Source organism: Solanum stenotomum, chromosome 1, assembly GCF_019186545.1.
Source record: "Solanum stenotomum isolate F172 chromosome 1, ASM1918654v1, whole genome shotgun sequence".
Taxonomy (NCBI): Eukaryota; Viridiplantae; Streptophyta; class Magnoliopsida; order Solanales; family Solanaceae; genus Solanum; species Solanum stenotomum.
This window is the reverse complement of record NC_064282.1, coordinates 5,785,408-5,809,281: the sequence shown is the minus strand read 5'-3', so window position 1 is coordinate 5,809,281 and position 23,874 is coordinate 5,785,408. Positions and strand designations below refer to the sequence as shown.

The 23,874-nt window shown below is 27.7% G+C and overlaps 2 protein-coding genes across 2 annotated transcripts; one reads left to right on the top strand and one right to left on the bottom strand.

The window, feature by feature from the left end:
• Window positions 1-2,358: 2,358 nt before the first annotated feature.
• On the bottom strand, window positions 2,359-7,024 carry LOC125850894 (gamma-glutamyl peptidase 5-like). Its single transcript, XM_049530727.1, has 4 exons — window positions 6,552-7,024; window positions 3,280-3,429; window positions 3,030-3,197; window positions 2,359-2,647 (listed from the first exon to the last, which is right to left on the bottom strand). Exons 1-4 carry the CDS (start codon window positions 6,858-6,860, stop codon window positions 2,546-2,548), a joined length of 729 nt encoding a protein of 242 aa, XP_049386684.1. The 5' UTR covers window positions 6,861-7,024; the 3' UTR covers window positions 2,359-2,545.
• A 13,714-nt stretch (window positions 7,025-20,738) lies between these two features.
• Window positions 20,739-23,640, top strand: LOC125853209 (HVA22-like protein h). The gene is made up of 6 exons (XM_049532882.1): window positions 20,739-20,869; window positions 22,167-22,193; window positions 22,346-22,468; window positions 22,683-22,935; window positions 23,041-23,130; window positions 23,323-23,640. Exons 1-6 carry the CDS (start codon window positions 20,739-20,741, stop codon window positions 23,638-23,640), a joined length of 942 nt encoding a protein of 313 aa, XP_049388839.1.
• The last annotated feature ends 234 nt before the right edge of the window (window positions 23,641-23,874 follow it).

Below are 23,874 nucleotides of genomic sequence, written 5' to 3'. Positions count from 1 at the left end.
ATCTTCCAAAATATGTTAACTTCAGATGTTTTCTAAGTAATACTTATTTTAGCTATCGAGTTGTCCGTTGGATTTAATTTATGGTTTTGTTACGTGTTTCGGTTTACCATGCGCCACAGCCAACGGCAAAATATAATAGAGGTGCAATGCTATAAGCCTATAACTATTATAGTCCCTCATGTTCTTGGTTTCAGTGATTTTGCCCTCAAGTGATTAGACTCTTGACTTAGCAAAACATATCAAATCATGTATCAAAATAAAATAAAATAGTGAATAAGCCATATTGAAAATAATTAATGAAATAACAATAGCAATAATAATACAATAACTAATGCAAAAGAAATAACAACTAATAATAAAATCAAAGAATTAGATATTATTAGTAGGGGAATTATAATAAAACTGATAAGGAAAATCATAATAATTAATGAAATAACAATAGCAATAATAAGTAAGTAATTAGTATCATTTCAATATTTGTCACTACCATTATACTATAGTTAAAAAGACATTTCAATAGTTTAATATTAGATTATATGATAATCTAGCTAATACTGCAACTTATAAACCAACAAATATATTAGTCTTAACATAAACTAAATAATTAACTATTAAAACGGACAAATAATAAAAGGGTCACAACAAATTTTCAATTTGTGGTATTTTCTAAACTAAAAAAGGAAAAAAAATAGACATTTTTTTTTAATGAATAAGATGAACTTGTTTGACACTGAATAAAATTTTATTTCTAGAAAAATGATACCACGTAGTCACTTTAGATTTTGTTCTTTAAGACGTATTACATAGCCACAAAATTCGACTTGATGAAATCAATTAACATCGTCAATCAAACGAATTTTATTAGATATTTATAATCGTATGAATTATGAATGTGAACTTATGTTTTAAGTATATATTAGCTATAAATTATTGTAGAATTTATAAACTTAAATTATGAATCCGTTCTATCACAGTAAGAAGATTAAAGTGTGGAGGAAAAAAATTAGCTGATAGGTTCATTTAAGGTTTTAATTAGTAAAATGACATTCTTTCATTTATTTATTTTGTTTCAAAATCTTTTTCAAATGGTATTTTCTTCTTCTTTTGCTACTATTCTTCTTATACCCTCTCAATTAAGTTATTTACAATCTTTTAAAGATGAGAACGACTAATATCACATAGTTAATTACATTTTAAATCACAAATAAACTAGAGTACTTTCTCTTATTATATAAGTGGCAGTTAGGCATCAAGCAGTCAGGACACTATCGACATGTGTTTCTTAGGATTAAGAATAAATTAAGGGGCATTTTTGGTCATTTAAGGCTTCTCATTTGAGGGCTTTAAGCTTTAATTATATATTATACTATATGCTAGATTGTATGAACATTTCTCGTAATAGATAAAAAGGCACCTCCTCTGTAGTTTTAACCCTTTTTCATGTGGGCCCCTGCTAAAGTTGAGCAACTTCAAAATATTTTCGGTAGGAAAAAAAAGCTTCTCATTGCTTCACTATAATTTAATTATTATCAATAATTTAATTATTTATCAAGAGAAAAAAGGTAGTCAGTAATTTTTTGAAATTATAGGACCTATTTAGGCTACCCACTTTAGTGTTAAATTTATTTTTTTTACCTATCGCTTTAGAGTCCATTATAATTGCCTTAAAAATTGATCAAACCTATTTTTAATTATAGCGATCCTAATATGGATCCATCACGTCAAATTTTTTAGAAAGAAGAATGAAATTACCATTCAAATATATATAACTTTTATGGATAAAAAATTTAAAATTGTTTAATTAACACCATTTAAAATTTACAATGTAATAATATTTATCACGTATTCATTTCATGCTTAATTAGATAATTTATTACCACAAATATAAAGTTTATTATTGCTAAAAATTTAAATTATTTGATTAATATTATTTTAAATATATAACTTATGAGATTTCCTCACTAGTTAGAATATATAGAGGACTTGAATGGGCATTTTAACCAAGATTCTCAGAAAAGGAATATAGGTAAAGTAATTAGTAAATGCTTATTTGATCGGATGATAGAATTATCTCATAAAAATATGATATATCCCATTCAATCCATTTAAAAATTGAATTAATATGTAACCTCAATTAATCCAGGAACTCTTGTCAAAATATTCTTAAAAATATATATTTGGTGTATAATATATGTTATATGTATCCATAATACAAAGCAAAAATGTTTCACTAGTTAACTTAAAAGTTTTTATAAAAGAGTAAATAAAGAAATAAAAATTAAATGACCTGAACTATAAACTTGTTACATATTTTTGGTCAATCACGATAAAATACACAAATTAAGAGACGCTAGTAAATGAAATCAAAATAATTCAATTGCAATTGAACTTAATTATCAATTTCATTAGTTAAAGTTTAATAGTAAATTCTTGATAATGACATCTAATCGATGTCTAAGTCCAAAACAGTCTAAAAATTCATCTAACACCATAATCTCCTATTTACACTTTTTGACCAATTCCAATAGCCTCTAATAAATTGCCATCACAATTTACCCTTGAGAAAGCTAATGCATAATTTCTTCCATTGTTCCCTGTCTGGCTCACGCTCTTCAACCTTTGCCTTGGCCACATCAGCCATGCTCACCTATATTACAACAAAATTTAACATTAAGTCAAAGCTGACATACTAAACTATTTCACATGAAAATTTTAATAATATCAATCAATCACGGCACAATATATATATATATATATATACACATAACACATTCTAAACATGTGACACATTGACTGTTCAAGACGTCATTTGGCACACTTACTAGTAGGGTCAGCTAGATAAAGTATATAATACATTGAAAACGTCAATAAGACCACTAACATGACATGGATTTTGAATACTCAAATAGACAACTTACTTAGTTCTAGATAAATCATTTATGCATATCAAGTGAATTTTGTAAGCAAAACTGTAACTCTGCCCTTGTAATTGATACTATATGATGGTATATTTATGTTTAGATAATTACCTCAATAAGGTTGTGTTGAAGAAGACGATCAATGAGATGGAGAAGAATGTCTTTGGTGTACTCAGGGTGACCTTGAATACCCATGATGTGATCACCATATCTAAACATCTCAATTCCAGTTTTGTTGGACCATGCCATTACCTCTGCCTTTGGTGGAAGTTCACGGATCTAATTCCAAAGAACAACCTACACATTTTTAGCTATTTTTGTACTAAACTAGTATTCAACAAGAGGGGAATTTAGTACAAACCTCATCGCGATGACACTCGATAACTTGCAAAAATGCAGGTAATTTGAGAGAGTTGAATTGCTTGGACGTTGATAAATTAACAGTAGTGACACCAATGTCCCATCCATTAGTAGCTCTCTCTATAGTGCCACCCAATGATCGTCCTAATATCTACAAGAAAAGAAATCAGCCAAAGAAAATTTAGCAAAAAATGATAAAAATCAATATGCATCATATAATATGTCAAAAATTCCAAGAGGCTACAATATTACGTTGTAATAGTAAGACGGACAATAATTAGTAGTGTGGTGGTCCCCCTTTAATTGAATATTTCGTGTTTGAATCCTAAATATGGAGAAAATTCTATTGAAAATGTGTGACTCGTTCGAGTGTTGGAAAAAAATTGTGTTGAGAGTGAGTGATTTGAATTTAATCCAGACTCCCATACAGACTTTGGACAATGGGTGAAACATTAATGCCCTCTAATTTTCTATCTTGGTGGATGATGTTGGATTTGGAGGTTGGAATAATATCACCGACAAGGTCGGCTATGTGCCACGTACAACCCAAACTTATCTTTCTACTTAAAATTATTAATTAATTCTCTCTTGATCTAATCCTTCTCATATGCAAATCATATTAATATATATTAGTAACAAGTAGGACATGTTGTTAGATAACATAAATAAACATTGGATCTTAGCTTGAACGGAAAAATTTAACCAATTATATTATTATTATTTTTAGATTCTTATATCAGACTTATAGCATGTTTGGATAGGTTGAAAAAAGTAGATTTTAAATTAAAAAACTAAAAGTAAGGGGGTGGTTTCTATTTTTGGTTATAAACTTTTTTATTTTTATGACAAGGAAAATTCGCAGCTGCTATCCTTTGAGTGCGCATAGAATAAAACTCTCGCTCCTACGCAATATAGCTCGCAAACCACATAGGAGAGGTAACCCGCACTAGGCAAGTCTGATGCGACGAACTCGACCCAGAAGACAAACCCCTTGCTTTCGCTGGCAAGGGGTTTCGAACTTGAGACCTCCAACATGGAAGTCTCAAGTCCAAGCCACTGGACCACCCCGAAGGGTGGTTTTAAACTTTTTTTTAAGTAACTATTAACTTGTTAAACATTTCCAAAAACTAAAAATGACTTAAAAGTAGATTTGAGCAACTTTTTTGTCAATCCAAACAGACTCGTGCTATGGAGAATTAACTATTATTATTGGTTAACACAACTTAAAGTACAAAAAACATATATTTGAAATGATATCGAAGTACAAAAAAAACCCCAAGTTGTAATAAAAGAAAAGTAGAACGAATAATTGAACGGAGGGAGTACATTGAAACTCACTGGCCTAGAAGATACTCCCTCCGTCCCTATTTACTTGTCCATATTTCCTTTTTTAGTTGTCCCTATTTAGTTGTCCATTTTGACAAATCAAGAAAGGACAACAAATTTTTTCCTATTATACCCTTATTTACACTTCTTGAAAATTATAAAAGTGTATGTTGTTTCCCTCCAATTTATTTCACTTGAATTCAAATAAGTGGTTGTAATTTTGAAGTGAAAAGTTGTCATAAGGATAAAATTGTAACTTCACTGTGCTAATCATTGTTGCCTTAATCTGTGTGTCATTTCTAAAGTGGACAACTAAAAAGGGACGGAGGGAGTACGTAATTAGATTTAGTGACAGATATTTTTTGAATTGGACGGCATTTATCATTTGTCAGACTTGATTATAGTACATAGTTAGGTGAAGTAGTGATTCTAAAAAATAAATGTAAATAACAGCGGTATATGACAAAAAAGTTAAAAAATTAAAGATGAACACGTGACTAAGTAAGATTGAGTGACAAGAATACCGATATGTACCTCAAACATGAGAGAAAGAATCCCAAAATACATGGGCTGTCTTTAGTTTTGAGTTTTAAAAAGTTAGTTTATTATTTTATTTTTAAAATATATCAAATTAAATATGAACAAGTAAAATGGATTGAGGAAGTAGTAATTAAAGAAGATTTATATAATACATAAATAGGTCTTTTAACTTGATTTCAATTGACATTTATGTCCTTCAACTTTGGGTGGTACAAATAGGCATTTAAACCTGTATACAATTGAATAAGTAGACACAAATGTCCCTACGTGACAATACACATAAGACGCCAAGTAAAACACAAAATTGTCATGTAGGACGACTTTGTTTATTTGGTCAATTTAATATAGGTTTAAGGGATCGATTGATTGGAAACTAGTTATCCCAGGATAAACTATCATAAGGTTAGTTATCCTGGGATAACTTATCCCACCATGTATATGAGATAACTTACCTTATCACTATGCTATAAATGGTGGGATAAGTTATCACAAACAAGACATCTAAATTTTATCCTAGTATTATTTATATTTATCTCTCACACCAAATGAGTAAGTGTCTATTTGTGCACATCCAAAATTAAAGGTTATAGTTGCTGGTTGAAACCAAGTTATGAATATTATGCCAAAAAAGAATTAGGCAAATTTTATCTTTTCCTATAGATGGGAGAGAAGAATTAAGACATAACTTCATAACACAGAAATTACAACTATTAAAATAACATTGCCAATTTGTCCAAATACGTTAACAGACTTAGCATATTTTCATATAAAATATTATATCCCAACTAGGATTAAACAATCGCATAGCACAGAAAAGAGTTACAAAAATAACAATTACCTAAATTAATGTACGTAAGATTCTATACAGTTAGGTAGCTTGGTCGGTGAAATAAGAATAACAATTTCAAAATGAAATGTGAATTTATTTTATTTTTGTATTTGATTATAAATATTAATTAATTTCGAAATTATTTTAACCATCCTTCATAGTATTACTTATATAGTGAAATTAGTTTTGAAGAATATTTTTGTTATACTTTATGAATAAAGGTAGTAAATAAGCCACGTATGAAACGTACTAGAACAAAGCATTAAAAGTGCGTTCGTGACAATTGGAAAAGACAGCAAACGAAAAACTAGAGACACAAGACAGCTGTAAGTAAACGAATTTAGAACAAATTTCAACACTCAAAATAAGGCTTAAAATAAGATACTCCTTCCATTTCCGGCTCAATTTATTTGTGTGATTTTTACGGTAAAAGAAGGTTTATAAAATATTTATTAATTTTGTGATTTTTATAGACATGCCATGTGAATGTGATGAGACAAATAAATTGAAATGAAAAAAAGTAACGGAGATTAAAAATAGAGTTTTTGGCGAGTAAAATAGTAAATAAAAAGAAATACCTGGTGTCCAAAGCAAATACCCAAAACTTTCTTCTTCATTGAATCAATTTTTTTGAGCAGATTGAGTAACTTACAGATCCACAAATCATTACCATGCGCGTCATTGCAACTTCCGGTGATTACAAATCCATCGAATTCTCCGATCTCATCATCCGTCGGAAACTCGCCATGAGCCACCCGGAAAAAGTCCCACGTTTCCCCTTCCTCCGCCAGCATTCTCACGAAAACCCCGAAATAACCACCGTATTTCTTCTTTACGTATTCTGAATCCTCTGCACATAATAGAACTGCAAATTTTTTTCCTTCCATTATTAATTAATTACAGATTTTGCAGAAATAAAGAAGAAGAAATCTTCTTAAATCCTCTCACTCACTGATATATATAAATTCTCTCTCTAGAGGAAGGTCTAGAGAGAGATGGAGATTTTTCTCAATTTTGTTTTGCTTATGAATTGATGAAGGAAGATTTAGGAAAACAGGGTGTTTATATAAACTCAAAAGACGTGAATAAAATTATTTTATTTGCAATTTCGTCCTTTGATTATCAGTTAACTAATAAGAGTATGCTATTGAGTATTGACACAATTAACCCTTGATTAGGTTTAGTCTTCATTATTTATATGAAAAAATAAAAAGTGTCGAAAGTGTCTTTAATGTATTATAAATAACTTTAAAATCTCTCCCTTCTATTTATTGGATCAACTTTGTCTTTCGTAAATGTCCTTAACTAATTAGAAAAGACTTTAAAAGACGCTAAGAAGAAAAGACTTTAGAAAGAAAAAAAATATTCTCTTCTATTGGATCAAATTTGCTTTAACGTTATTTTCAATCTTAATATTATCCCTCCATAAAAGGTAAAATTATATACGATATATATAGTTAAATAACTAATCCACATAGAATTCTAACCCAACTCAAAAGGACCCGATCCCTCGATGATCCAACCTAACACAATATCAAATTTAAATTAATACTTAGTGCAATTAAATCATTTTTCACCTCTTGTTTTATAATCGTTCTTGCTTCAATTAATGTGTATTGATCCGACGTAAGTGAAAGAGAAGATTTTTGAATCAATGTGTTAAAGATATTTAAAAATTTTAGAAAGTAAATTAAGAGTTACTAAAGAACATTGCCGTAAAGCTATATGAGAAATTGACTTTCAAAACCAAACTTCCCAATATGGCTCTATTACATTTAAGGGCTCGTTTGGTAGAGTGTATAAGAACAATGCAAAATAAGGTGCATTACTAATGTTTGCATTAGTAGTGCTTGCATTAGTTATACCTGCATTAGTTATGCAAGCATTATTTCTTATACATTGTTTGGTTTGATGTATTAGAAATAACAAATCTTGCATAATTTCTATTAAAAATATATGTTTACAAAAATACCCTTCGCACTTTATTTATTTGTACACTTCCTTTGCAACGAAGCTCTTTGCTAAAACATCAAAAAAGATTTCTTTGCTAAAACACCATTAACTCTTCTTCTTCTTCTTTTCATAAATAATATTAAATAGTTATACTATTGCGTCTTTTTGTGAAGAGTTTGCAAATAATTTATTTTTATCAAATTTATCATCACAATAATAAAAATTGTGATTAAATTATATCGAAATTAATTTTTTATTTAAAAATAAAAATAAAATTAAGAGGTCATAAAGCCTATTAAAACACCAATAAATTAAAAGACACTAAAAAACAAATCAAAGTCAAAATGAGAAACTTATGACAACAAAGAAAATGTTTTAAGGGTAGTTTTATAATTATTTAATTTAATGCAAGTGTTAAAATGTTATGTATTACTAATACCTAGAATTCTTTAGTTAGTAATACACAACTTAATACATAATAGAGTGTATAACTAATGCTTGCATTAGTTATACATGACATGAAAAAATGTACCAAACAAGGTACTATTAATACATACACCTAATGCATATATTATATTTTCTAATACACTCTACCAAACGACGCCAGGTAATAAGGTTTGATCCATTTTTTTTATTATATATTTACATTGCAGTTAGTAATCTATCACTTTGACAAAAGAACATTTTTCATAAATATTTTTTTACGTCAATCATCAATTAATTTCTCATTAAGTGGCGAATTTCATGGCTGCTAACTCTCGTAATGAGATTCAAAATGGCTGGTTGGCGGCTGCTTAGATTTACAGTTTATTACATTATTGTGAACAAATAAATTTTATAAAAAAATATAAGATAGTTCTAAAGATTTAGCTTTATAAATAATATAGTACATTTCTTCAATATTGTAGTCTGTAGAAGTGATATTTATTTATTTATTACTTTATGTATATAGATTTTCTTAAGAATCAGAAGAAATAATTAATATACTTAATTTAATTCTATAGTAAATATTTAGTTTACCTTAAATTAAGTAATTCTTTCCATTCTTAAACAAAAATGAGTAAGAATTTATACGAAGTAATATTTTATCTCTACTACAATCAATATGTATATATATATATATATATATATATATATATATTATTGATTTTAATATCATTGCTCATTTTCCTGTAAAATTAGTATTAATAGTATTATTACATACACAATTTTATTTGTTATATGGTATAAACTTGTTATATCTAAGATGTACCATGTATTTTTATGGTATAAATATATAGATTATTGTCATATTTTTTTATAAGTTTTTATATCTAAAATATGTCATTATTTTTGTATTATTGTTATATTTGTTGTATAAATTTATGAAATAAACACTCATGGTATAAATTATTATGTCGAAAGTTCTTTTTTTGTTTAAAAAATTATTTATTAAATATGAATATATATTTCTAATACATACTATGGTATAAGTTTTTTATATCTAAAATATAACATGTACTTTATGGTATAAACATAATTTTTGGATTAATATTTTAATTTATGTGATAAATCATGGTATAAATTTATTAAATTGAAAGTATTTTTTTTTATAAATAAGGTTTATTAAATACATATTTATTGGTATATATATTAATTGATCCTCATTTATATTATAATATATAATCCGTTATTTGGGTTAATATTTTATATGTCATAATTGATAATGAGTTGATGATGCCATGTTTTGGAATAATTATTTAAAAATTGTCTAGTTTTGTTTTCTCCCTGAATTTATTGGGTCTTAATTCATATAAAATTTGAGTTAAATTCATGTTATTTGGGTTGATTGGTTAATTGAACTGTATAATTAAATAAATCAATTTTATTAAATTCAAATTTCAATATCCATTTTGTGACTTAAATTTATGTCACGTGTCAAGATGACTTGGCATCCCGATTAATAAAGATCAAAGGGATGCTGCCACATATTCAAATAAGGTGGTAATTGCCGATCAAAACAATGATCAAACAAAAGTTGTCAAAGTATTCAAAATAAAATAAAGTGGTGATCAATCACAAGCAACGCATAATATTTCCCTACAACTATAAATATGATGATTACATAATTTTTCGAGGACATTCAACAGGAGAAAGCATCAATATCTACAGGATAATTCTTAGAAGGGATGGTCAACTTTGTAGTTGCTTAACGATCAATTCATTTATGAGAGTTTAATCATCTTGCAATTTAACAACAAAATTCATTAATAAAATTATTATTTATTTAATTCAATTAACTCAAAAATTTATCACAAACAATTATGTAAAAGCTCCCTTAGATAGCAATGGAGTACCACTTTTAATTTAAGTGAAAACGAAGACCTATAACGAATTAGTACATTAATTAACTTCCTTCGCACTCAACTGAGTATCTACTTTTTGATGTTCTAATTATTCGGAAATGATTAATTATTGGATCCTAACTAAATTAAATTTACATTATGTAAGGCCAATCAAAGAGAAAATAATATTTTCTATAAAAAAAAATTCGATATTACAAATTGGTACATTTAGATGATTATTCATACTTCAAAAACCTGCCCATTAACTGATTATATATGTGGAATTCAATAAAAAAGATATTATCTAACGGTATAGGCTTAGACTTTTGGCTTATACTTTCTATTAAAAACTTGAACGGAATGTATCTAGACTTGAAAGTGCATTATGTTCGGTTCACTTTTTATTTATGTCGATCAACTACATTTTCTTCCTCTTAAGTCCTAACTTAATACTAAAATTTATAGATAGTAGTAGGCTATGTCAACTAAGCCAGTGGGCCAAACCATGACTTAATTTGCATCAATAACTGATTCGAAAAGTAATTGTTCAGTATAAAGTTGACTTGAATAACATCGTTATCAAAAATTAAATGTTATATAAGGAGGTACCAATTTTTTCTTCAAACAAAAAATTGATCTATTTAATTATCTTTGGATTACAAGTCTTGGTATATATAAATAAAACTATATATAGTGTATAAACTATAGAGTCAAAATACTTGTTCCATGTTACTTTAATAAGTGTCTAGTACCAGCCCATCCTTTTTAAAGCCATCAACATATAGTTAAGTCGATACCATAAACAACACCCATCCTTAGAATTATACATTTATATCTACAATTTTATTTTTACTCATATTTATACACCACACTAAAAATATTGAATTCTGATAAATTCGATACTGTAAATAACATCCGTCTCCCATGTATCTAGACTTGAAAGTGCACTATGTTCGGTATACTTAACAAGTGGGCCGGCCAAACCATGACTTGATTATTAAGTTACTGGTATTAATTATCCCAAAAGTAACTTAGGGAAGGGGTGAACGTAACTCTATTAAATTATTACTTCCTCTGTTCCTATTTATATGTCACCGTTTTAGATTTTACGTGCACCAACAAACTAAGTAAGTTTACTATTCTATCCTTGTTTAAAAAAAATTAACTCAAGTTTTCAATTAATGAATATGAATTAATTTATTTTGATTAATTAATTTAACCAATGGACATGAATTATTTACTTAGCTTTTCTATATTGCTCAAATATATATTTTCAAGTAATAACTCACAAGGATAAAATAGGAAGAATATTGTAATTTATGCATTGATTTTATGAAATAGCTAGTATTATGAACCAACTATTTATAATAAGGACGACATATAAAACGTAACTAAGCGAGTATTAGAATAGAAGAAACAAATTAATTTTGCAATAACCTCGTGTGTTATTTTCAGACAATCATAAAAAAATATGTGATTATGAAGATGGAAAAATTAAAGATATATATACCCATGAAATTTGAGAAAACGCAAGGAAAAAGATCATCATAGCAGCACAAAAATAGGTAAATCTTCCTTTTAAAAAGTTTTTTTTTGGTATATGTGCTAAATAAAATAATTTAATCGGTTTAGTGAAAAACTGTTTTTTTAATATAATAAATGATTATGGACATCGTTCATGTTTTGATTGAGTTAATTATTTGTGTGAATCACGAACAACTTGATTTAATAATTTGTTAGGTCGAAGTCGAATTGAGTAAATTATGAAAGTGGGAATTAACTTGATATACTATATTGAGGAAATACAATTTTCTAGACAAAATAAAGAATAAACAAAGTGCATGAGATTTTGTCGTAATCATTCTCCACTAAAATTATTAATTGGTAGTAAAAAAACGTGTTAGTACGCTATATGAACAGCTCTATCATAAAAATAACGAATGTACGCTATTTTAATAAATGATTTCAAAACAGAAAAAGAAGACGACAGTAATTGTATCAAATTATAAATAGTGTACGATTATTTGTTGATATTTAATAGGACCCATTTCCATAACATAAAAAAGAAAAAGAAGGAAGGATTTTGCCCTAATTATATACTTGTCATTATATTATATTTAGTGACATTAGTATAATGTCGTTAGAAGGTTTAGCGATTCTGAATACAATGAATCAATGACATTAACTCAATTCTAGCTACATCCAATATATTTATATGATAATAAATATTACCATCGAAAGAAAAAACTATAGTCACTAAATATATATTTTAATATAGTGATAGAATTATGGACTTGTAATAAGATGGATATGTTTGAACCTAGTCAAACGAGGGGATGTATTTTGTATTTATTATTATTTATTATTATTATTATTAAAAAAGAGTACTGGAATTCACAGGGTGAGTGTATATATATATTATATATATATATATAAAGGAGAATGTTAGACATGCTGATGTGGCATGCTTCTAAGGGCTAGAAATTTTATTTTTATTTTTTTGGTATTTTTTGGCCATTTTTCAAATTTTAAAATACAAAAAATTCACCTAAATATTAAAGATAGTCACATTAAATTCTTTTTGTACATTCGTTAGACGGAAATTAATTATTGTAACTTTGTCTTATACTAATTACTATCAAGGTTCAAACATTATTGTTGGTAGATTAAATTTTTTAAATATATATCAAATATTGAAATACAACCTTTTTTATGATTTTTTTTTATAGTACAAAGAACCATTTATGTTTCTTACGATTAACATCCTAAGAAAGATGTGTTTTTGTTACTATAAAAAATTACTATTAAGTAGGATAGAGGAAGGAAAAGAGAAAAAAGAAGAACAAAATTAATAAAATATAAAACAAATACTACAATAAAGGATAGAGGCAAAATTAAAAATATGAATATTTATTTAGATAATGATGAAAAATAACAACAATGAGTTGAATAAAATCGACACCTCTCTTTGGTCAAGAATCTTATTTGTTTATTTATTTATTTTTTACTATAAATTATTGTTGTTATTATTTTTATAATAATAAAAAGGAATTGTGTTAATGACTATTCCTGCATTCATTTTTATTCTTTATTGTAAAAATCTAAATGTCTATAAATAAAGACATTGTAAGAGTTTTCAGAAATGATCACATTAGAGTTTGAAAAATTGTGCATTAATTTTATTTTTTTTCTTCTTTTTCTTAATAATTTAGATTATAAGAATGATATTGTATTATTTATTTATATTCTCTCCACAGTTTTATTTGTTTTATATTTTACACGATTTTTTTTATTATTGTAATTTTATAAATTTTTTGGTTCAAAATAACAACTTATAATTTTGTTGGAAGTCATATAACTACTAACCAAACATTTCTCTTTGTGAAATTACTTATACATCGGGATATATATAATATATATGCACATATTATAAATATTTCTTCTAAATATATTATATTTTAATAAAATTATTGACATTTAATCATCTTTTTAACTGCGCGAAGCGCGAATAAGTTTCTTAGTGAGTACATAACTCAATAATAAATATAGAGTTCTCCACACTCAGAAAAAAAGTGTATTAACTATGAGAAATAAATTTTATGTATTAGTGGTATGAAATTATTTTCTAAGTTAGGTCGATTATTAAATAATTACAAATAAATATATTAACAATTATTAATACTGGGTAATTTTCCCTAAAAATAATGCTCCATAGCTTAAATTTGAATTATAAATGAATTTCGTTTATCCAACTTATAGAAAGTTGATTACTTATTTATTTTTATATGTTATCCAAATTCCAAATGCTTTACCGGCATGAACTAAACTTGATGGGTGAAAAATGCTATTTTACCCAAGTTGAAGGGCGTTGGAGAAATAAAAATGCAAAAGGACAATATTGGAATTTAAGGAGAAGGGAGAGAGAGAAAGTGATTAGATGATCGTCAGATAGGGCGATAGGGACCTTATGGCAGTAGTGGAAGTCATCACGTGCTGATTATACAGATATTCATAAAAACACGTTGTTTCCAACCAATTATTTTTGTGTTCGATAAAATTTTTATTAAAGTTTGATTAATTATAATTCACACATTGAGATATCAATTTTTTTAGGATGATGTTTTATCATGATCTTTTACATCCAAAGTTACAACTATCACAGGCTTTTGGAACATGAAAAACTCATTTAATAAAATTAAATATTTGTATGATACAATAGTTTGAAATAAGTGTTTGTTCATAAAATTTGAGACTCCAATTTGAAGTTATAATTTAAAATCAATGTTTGTTTATGAAATTTAAATAAAATTTCAATTTCAAGTTTTGATTTTAAATTTTTTTAAAAGTAAAATTTTCAATTAATATTTTGTAAGAAAATATTTATGTTTTTTTTAAAAAAAAAATAAACATGTTCGACATGAAGAGATTGATGTACTATCAACTATCTCGATAATTATATCAAAAGTTAACTAGTTATTACTCTTGTTGATTTATCGAATAGTGAATCTTTGTAAAATTATGTGTATTTGAAAATTTATAATAGCATGTAATCGCAAACATTTAAAAAAAAGGAACATGGCGATATATCATTTACTTATCCGGCGTCTAAAAATATTTTGATACTATATTTATGAATTATGATTTGCTTATCTAGTAAGATTGTGTTAGAGCTACGGAAATTTTTATATTTTTCACATATTATCATATTTTCATGTTTATGAAATAAATATACAACTTAAAAAATTCAAACATGTCCAAATAAAATTCTAACTTCAAATCATGTTCGAACGAGCCCTAAAACTAATTCCTCTCTCTTTAGAACACAATAATCTATGATACAATTCTTGAGAACCAATCAATAGAATGAAATGAAATTAATTTTTGAAGTTGTCGTTTTACACCTTTTATTTTGTTACGTATTATTTTCTTTTGGGCACCTTTTTATGCAAAAAGAAAAAGGGAAAACCAAAAAAGTTATCAAAAGATTAGGTCTCTCTATATCGATATATAGTGTAAAAAAGATATTAAAAGGAGATTTCTTCATTTGAGCTCATATGTCTTAACGTGTACGGATAATGTATGCATGTAGTCTTAATTTTTATTAAAATTTCGCGTACATAGTATCAGCTGTTTACATGTTATAATTAACTAACCATGATTAAATATTAAAAATTTATATACCAATATATACGATATATTTATTGATAGTTTAACGTACACATCAAATGAAAAGATATAATTGCGTTGTCATAGCGAGTGGAATTTTCGTTTGAAAAATATAAATATAAGTGGTACACGCATATATCATCAAACAGATGGCACATATATAAAGGTGACCATGCAAAAGGAATGACAAGGCTTCAACCAATTTTTTATTTTTGTGTGGTTATCGACTGTTTGATATTTCGTATCTTCTATATTTTGGAAATTTAATTTATATCTTGTTTCATTAATATAGAAAATCTTTTCTTTGTTTTTGCATTGAGTACTTTATAATACATATGTTAGAATAGAAATAGAAAAGCAATTATATTATCAGATCATCTAAAAAATATCAACAAGTAGTCAGTCCTTAAGGATTTTGAAATTTGCAATATCGACAGTAAGATTAATTATATGTTACAAACATGTGACATGATAGTGTAGTTTGTTTGTTTTTTAGAGAAAAACTTTTTCCTGTTATCCCCTTCAAGTTAATTGTTTTCAAAACTAAAACAATATATTTTAATTATATCGAAAAGAGTTAAAGGGTAAATTAGTAAATAATATTACAATTTATTTATTATATTTTAAAAAACGTATAATGCGATAAGCTAACAAATAATATGGGACGAAAAAATAATAAAACAAACAAAAAATAAAATAGAATAAAACAGGAAAAAGGAAGAAGAATACAACACAATTAACCAACACCGACAGTGAAAGAGTAAACTTAATCAAATTAAGTTTAGGACAATATTAATTTAGCTAAATATCAAAATCAACCCCTAATTAATAAACGTAACATCCAATGATATATTGAATAGTTAGACCGACATTGTGCTCTTACTTTTTGTTGTTAAATTAAACGATTAATGAATCATGTTTCATGAGTTACATAGTAAACACCTGTTCTTTTAATTAAGTATAAATTATAGGAACCACATATTATAAGTACTAAATAACATTATATCCCTTCTAGTTTTTTATTTACCAAAAATCCCTTAAAAATGATGTTTGCGGGATACATATCGTTGTGCACGGGATACATTAGGTTTGATACATTCCACATAGCGGGATACATAGCGTTATGCACGGGATACATAGCGTTGTGCACGGGATACATAGCGTTGTGCACGGGATACATAGCGTTTGATACATTCTACATAGCGGGATACATAGCGTTGTGCACGGAATACATGCGGGATACATAGGTAAATAAGGGATTTTTGAAATTTTTAAAATAAGTAGGGATAAATGGATATTAAGGTAAGTATAGGAATGTAGTTAAGTAATTTGTCCTTTAAATAATAGAGCTATTGTCTCTATAATTGTGTAGTGTATGGTTCAATTTGCATATGTTTTGATTAATTTTATTTATAGAACACTTGCTATGCGACAATTCAATTGTACACATATATTAATTCTATCTATCAAGGTTTAGATAGATGGAGAATAGTTATGTATATCTTTCGTTTCATATTGATTGTTACATTTTTCTTTTACACACTCGTAAGAAATTCGAAAATATATTTATTTATTTTACAATTTTACCCTTATTTCTCTTCAATTAATTGCATGTTATTTAAGAACAACACTTACAAAACTAATCTTATTTCATGAATATTTAATATTAAAGGTAAAATAAGAGATAAAAATAAATATTTTCGTCTTTATTAAAGTAGAAAGCTAGTTAATAGTTGAGCATTGTCTAGTTTTTTCTTCTTCTTATTATTATCCGATTATCTTATATATATATATATTAACTGATGTTTCTTTTTTATTTAAATATGAAATTATTTATTCTTGTTAATGTTCTTTCGTCAAGAATCTACATAAAACATTTTCTCTAGTCTCTGCCCGCACAAAATAGGAGAAGAGTGCATACATACTATCTTCCCTAGACCCATTTGCAAAAATGGCGGCAGTCAAGTTATCGTGCACGGCCACCGAATTAAGCATTATTTTGCACACAAAAATATTATTATTTTAGAGTTTTGTTGATCAAGGAAGGAAGATTCTTTCTATGGTTTTATTTTTTATTAAGAAAGATCAATTCTAACGTAATCTAAGGTCTAATAAGGTAGGACTTAGAAGGAACAAGGAATTTGTGTTAATTAGGTAAAGTAGATAATTAAATACTAATTATTTTTTAAATGCAAATAGCGCGTATAATAAATAAGCACAAAAAAATCTCAGGTATTGTGCTTTAATTATATTTACCAACAAAAATTTTATATACGTGGATCCAGCTGCTTATTTTCTAGATAGATTAGAGCATAAATAAAATACTACTGGTGATTTGCGTTGGTAAAAGTTTGCAAACTGTCGAGACATTTTGAAAAGTCACTCATAGCTGTTTGATTTTGACCTATAACAGTACATAGCTATTACTTTCTTTGTTTCATTTTATTTGACTTGTGTTTACTTGAAATAATTTTTAAAAGTGTTTTATTAAATACATAGAGTATTAAACTAATCTTATTAATAATATTTTAGGACTCTAAACTAAGACGGACGCTAATGTAAATCTAAATTGTCCCAATAAAATGAGTATTATATTAATATAATCGATCACTTAATTTTTCTTTTCACCAATACATGATTAATGTTGGAGATTAGTTATAAAATGTTGAATCTCCAGAATCTACGGGAGATAATAACACGCCACACGGTTCAAAAGGTCATCCTATTCCTTAAGCTATGCATTTTTTCCGTTTAATAGTGATTAATAATTAGTTATAAATACATGACCAATAGTATTGATAAACAATGTGGAACTTTTTTGCGCAAATCCAAATTCAATCAGGCTCCAATATGGGTACAAGACATCGGGTAAAAACAAAATAACAATTAATCATGTTTATGTTGAAAAATTTCTTATAAGCAAACATCTCTTGCACAAAAGGAGGAGGACCAATTGAACATAGACAACTGAGACAAATTTGATAAATGAGTAGAAATTGAAAAGTGAGAGTCAAACAAGCAACAGGAAATTAATCACAAATTAATGGAAGAATAAAATAGTACTCAAGGGATATGTACCATTGATATAAAAATAATCAGGCAATTTATTAAATAATTACATGTAAATTTCTAAGTAATTTGTGGAAAGTGGTGACTAATTTACTATCATTTATCACCTAGCTAATTAAAATAAATTAATATGATTATGTGAGAATAAGTTTTTACCATAAAGAAAAGTTGGGTTCTACTCTGTTTGAATTTGGAATAGTCTAATTCCAATACATATGTCAAACCGTTTTTTTTTAAAAAAAAAATTGTTGATGGAAATAAATCCTACTTTTTTGATAACTTTTGACCGTAGAATTTCTGATACTTTCCATGGAATGGAGGAGTCTTTTGTAGGTTGCTTAAGCGGAATTGAATTGATTTAACACCATATATACGTATGTCAACTTTTGAATTGCTTCTCTTTTTCCCAAACAATGCAAGGAACTCAATTTATATGGATTTTTTTTATTCTAACTAAAAACGAATGACATATTTTTATATTTAATAATAATTTAACTTAAAATATTTATTTTACTATTAATGAAATAATTTATAATCATATAAGTATCTATAACTTATTTTAGACTATAAATTTTTTAAAAATAATTTTTCTTTCTTCTTAAAATTCGTATCTAGTCAAACTGATATAAAGTAAAAAAATAGCTTAATTTAGATGGGAAAAAAAGCTTTAAACCTCTTTTCTTGGTAGACAAGGTAACATGGAATGAGAAGGAAATCAATTGGTGTTTGCCCCCCTTACTTCCACTAATGCATGTGACGTGTGTTCCAATTTTTTTAATAAAAAAAAGTGAGATATCATTAATTCTCCACGGAAGTTATATATTACTCCCACTGTTTAAAAAAGAATGATCTCCTTTTATTTTTAGTATGTTTAAAAAAAAATGACCTTTTTCTTTTTTTTGGTAACATTTTAATTTTAGTTTTCCACGTGACATGTTTAAGACCATGAGATTAAAGGACAATTTTGTACATTTGACATAACTTTAATTTAGGACCACAAAATTAAAAAATCTTTTTTATTTTCTTAAATTCCGTGTCAAGTCAAACTAGATCATTCTTTATGAAACGGAGGGAATAAAAAAAAGAAGAAGAGAAAAAATATTCAGGTTAAGTTGTTTTATGACACCAAAATAATTAAAAGAATTTAGCCTTTGTTTAATGATGACAATTGACAAGACAAAGAAGCACTTGACCCCAAATGTGCCTGCAGGAGCTAAGCTTTCTTATATAATGATGATATCTTATTTTTAATTAAGTACTCCCTCCGTCCCTATTTACTTGTCTATATTTCCTTTTTTAGTTGTCCCTATTTAGTTGTCCATTTTGACAAATCAAGAAAGGACAACAAATTTTTTCCTATTATACCCTTATTTACACTTCTTGAAAATTGTAAAAGTGTATGTTGTTTCCCTCCAATTTATTTCACTTGAATTCAAATAAGTGGTTGTAATTTTGAAGTGAAAAGTTGTCATAAGGGTAAAATGGTAACTTCACTGTGTTAATCATTGTTGCCTTAATCTGTGTGTCATTTCTAAAGTGGACAACTAAAAAGGGACGGAGGGAGTATTATTAAAGTAATGGAATGACATGTACACAGTACATACATACGTGATGAAGATGATAACGATCATCATGTGCATTTTAAGTTATTACACTACTAAAAAATCACTATATATTTTCTCACGAGTAACTGTTTCCATAAATATTTTCATTGAATCGGTTATAAAAATTAAAAAGCTTTCCACTTCTAGTGAGAATTTGTTTCCTATCATGCCATTTTTCATGTGAATTGATTTGGTAGAAAATGAGTGAAAAAAGTTAATATACTTTATAGCACAAATTTTCTTGGTGGAAAAAGAAACCTTATTAGTGTTAAAAAGAAAAATATGTGCAAAACCCAGTAATGCATAGGTGGGAGATGGAAGCTATATTTTAGAATTTGCCTGTAAAATTGTTGTAAGTAAATGGGCGTAATATGAATTTTATATTATATGAAAGAAGAAGTTTCTTTGTAGTTGGCACAATTTGTCAACATTATTTAGGTCAACCACAACAAAATTTGATGTTAAATATCATTCCCTTTATCATTAGTTGATTGTACTAAGTTTATTTTGTCGGTTCAATTAATGAAATTTGACTATCAATTTATTCGTAATTCATTTTGTTTTCTAGAGCAAAATCTTATAGGTTGTCTTGTAGTAAGTCGCCCTCTTGCTATTTCATCTGAAGCTTTGAAAAAATGATGATTATAATATGGGTTGTGGTGAGATGATTGAGATTCTTCCATCCTTAACAAAGATCTTAGATTCAAGTCTTGGTAATGGAAAAAATCCAATTGGAGCGTCAGCACCAGAAATGAATCCTGCAATGCATGAATGGATCCTGTAATAAATATCAAACACCGTGTGGAAAATTTAAAAAATAAACCATACATCTAAAGTAAGATGGAACGTAAAAGATATGCACCATTATATATTACGACCCCAAATTTTGAGAATCGATCAAGATTACACAAAAGTTGGAAGAAAATCAAGATTAAAAAAATTACTATGCATACCTTTTAAATTTAAAAAAGCATACTTCACTTTATCATTATATTTTTTCAAAATTACAAATTTATAATGTAATAAAAAAAAATAATAACAGGAAATATTGATCAGTAAATGAAAACTGAGAAAGGGCTCGTAACTTTAACTTGCAATAGATGTAAACTTGGGTCATGGGATGGGCCGGCCCAGTTTGATGCACATGGACTCCATGTTTTTTGTAGTTGGGCCTCAATTGTCCCCCAACACCTCTCAATACATTTCGATTTGTTTCACTAATTTTTCCATTTGATGTATCAACAGAATTTAACTGCTACTTCCATTAGTGAATTGTTGAGAGTATTTTTATAGTCCAAAATAAGTGAATTGTTCAAAGTTCAAATGGTTACTTGAATTTTGAAAAAAAAATATTTACACTTCATTTAATGAGAATTAAAAAGATAATAGAGGAAAGTAGCATCTAACTTATGTCTTTAAAATATTTTTCTTAAGGACGTGTCATACCCAATAATTTACTTAATACGGATCAGAGGGAGTGTAACAGAACATCTGAAATTTGAAGAATTTAATTATTTTTGAAAAAGAAAATGTAAGTAAATGGGAGCATAGAATGAATAATTTTTTTTAGATTCCCAATATCACTACTTTGGCTTTCCATTTCCCACAAATTAGAAGACAAATATTAAAAAAAAAAGCAAATGCAGTTCTATTTTCAGTCCTTTCATCTTCTTCTACTCTTCAAAAGTCGTATAAAATGAGACTGATCACATAATTTAAATAAACTTCAGAAGAGAACTAAATAAAGAAAAAAAAAAGGTTTTACTCAAAATGGATCTTGTCAGTGTTACTATCGCCTGCATTAATCTTCTTGCTTGGTAATTCATTCATTCTATTTTTTTTCATCATTATTGTTGGTTCAGAATTGTAAATCAAGCATGTAAAACAAAAGAAACTAAGAAAAATAAATAGTAACAATTATAAATAATATGATAACTGAACCAAAGAAAACAATTTAAAATACTTAGATAGGGTATATTGTTATATTATATATAGTACTACATTATTTTGCATGTAATTTTGATTGGATATATTCAAAGTCTTTACTTTATTTTATTTTTCTTATTGTTTCTTGCAGGCCAATGCTTGCTCTAGGATATCCTCTGTAAGTCAGGCAACTTGTCATTACCCCAAATTTTTTGTTTTAATTATTTATTCTACTGATTTAATCCAACAAAGAAATTAAAGAGTAAAGTTAGATATGGCCTCTTTTTGGTAATTTTAACAAAAAAATAATAATTCTGGTTACTACTGCAGATTTGTGACTATACGAGCTATAGAGGCTGGCTGTGTGTATGACAAGAGGAAAGTTGCCACATATTGGCTAATCTTTTCTCTTATTTATCTGTTCGAGAATATTTTTGAAAAATTTCTGGAGTGGTAAGTTAGGCGTACTCTTTAACTGGTATCATATACTTTAACAACAATATGTATATAGTGTAATCTTATAAGTGAGATTTGAGAAGGATGAAGTGTACGGGAACCTTATCTCAGCTCAGCTGGTATCATAAATTGATAGTGTAATTTGTAAATATTCTTTGAAAGTAATATGTCACTTATACTGATCTTGGTTATCTATATATATATATTGCAGGGTACCTCTGTGGTCGTATTTAAGATTAGTTTTCATGTGTTGGTTGGTGATACCTCAGTTGAATGGAGCGTTTTATTTATACCAAAATCTTGTTCATCCATATTTGCAATTCAAACTGCCCAATGCTATCATTCAGTTGTGTGCTGAATGGCTTAAAATACTAAAGAATCATTCAGTATCTATCAACAACGAGACATTTTTGGCTGTGGCAGAGAGTTGTCTTGATGAGAATGATTCTCTGATTGCAAGCAAGGTAGGACTGTTGTTAACTGCCAAATTACCTGCAGCCTTATTTTCTAGGCTATTAGTCCCCTTTTTATGAAGGTTTACCTGTAGTTATCAAAATTCCTATTTACAGCCTGAATGCAACGAGGGTGGCCAGATTTTGGGAGATGATATCCAAGAGATGGAATGCACAGCAAAATGCAATGCAGTTGAATCAAACCAGGTTATATTACTTTCTTGTATGTTGCGTTTTCACACTCATATTACTGGTTCATATACAATTGAATCCTCTGTTTGAGGACAGATAACTTATTTTTCACATCAAATTTTAATAATCTTTCATCTGTATATTGCTCATAAATCAAGAAAGAGTTGTCGGCAAACCTGGTGATTAACATGCTCCCATGGTTTGCAGATTGAGAACATATCAACTTCAGCTATACAGGTTATCAGTAAACCAGTCATTCCAGCAGTTGCAATACTCCCAGATACTTCTTCTACTCTAGCGGTATTCCAGACCAGGTGGACATGTGAAATATGTCAAGTGACGGTCAGCTCTGAGCTGACACTGCAATCCCATCTTCGAGGGAGAAAACACAGGGCTGAGGCTATGTTGTGGTGTACTTTCTGTAACTTGAGAGTCTCTGGTGAGATTGACATGATTGCACATCTCAAGGGGAAGAGGCACTTGGCAAAGCTTCAAGAGACTTTACCTAATTCTGGAGCATCTTAGACTATTTTGGTTTTGGTCTAGATTTTATGCCATCAGTATAATTAACCTGCTAGAACAGGTTATTTCAATACTTGCCAAGTTACCATAGCAAAGAAAGTTTGCTATGAGAGTTGCCTACTGTCTTTGGTCAACTAAACCTGATGTTATGCATCAGTGTACTACAGGTTATTTCCATATTTTCCAAGGTTGGCTGTTGTTATAGGTCAACTAAACCTGATGGTATGCCATCAGTGT

Coding starts and splice junctions, on each gene's coding strand:
- LOC125853209 (XM_049532882.1), top strand. CDS start 20,739: ATGGGTTGTGGTGAGATGATTGAGATTCTTCCATCCTTAACAAAGATC. Junction 22,194..22,345: donor CTTGCTCTAGGATATCCTCT/GTAAGTCAGGCA, acceptor TTACTACTGCAG/ATTTGTGACTATACGAGCTA. Junction 22,469..22,682: donor TTTGAAAAATTTCTGGAGTG/GTAAGTTAGGCG, acceptor TATATATTGCAG/GGTACCTCTGTGGTCGTATT.
- LOC125850894 (XM_049530727.1), bottom strand. CDS start 6,860: ATGGAAGGAAAAAAATTTGCAGTTCTATTATGTGCAGAGGATTCAGAA. Junction 3,430..6,551: donor GTATTTGCTTTGGACACCAG/GTATTTCTTTTT, acceptor CTTTTCTTGTAG/ATATTAGGACGATCATTGGG. Junction 3,198..3,279: donor TCGAGTGTCATCGCGATGAG/GTTTGTACTAAA, acceptor CTTTGGAATTAG/ATCCGTGAACTTCCACCAAA.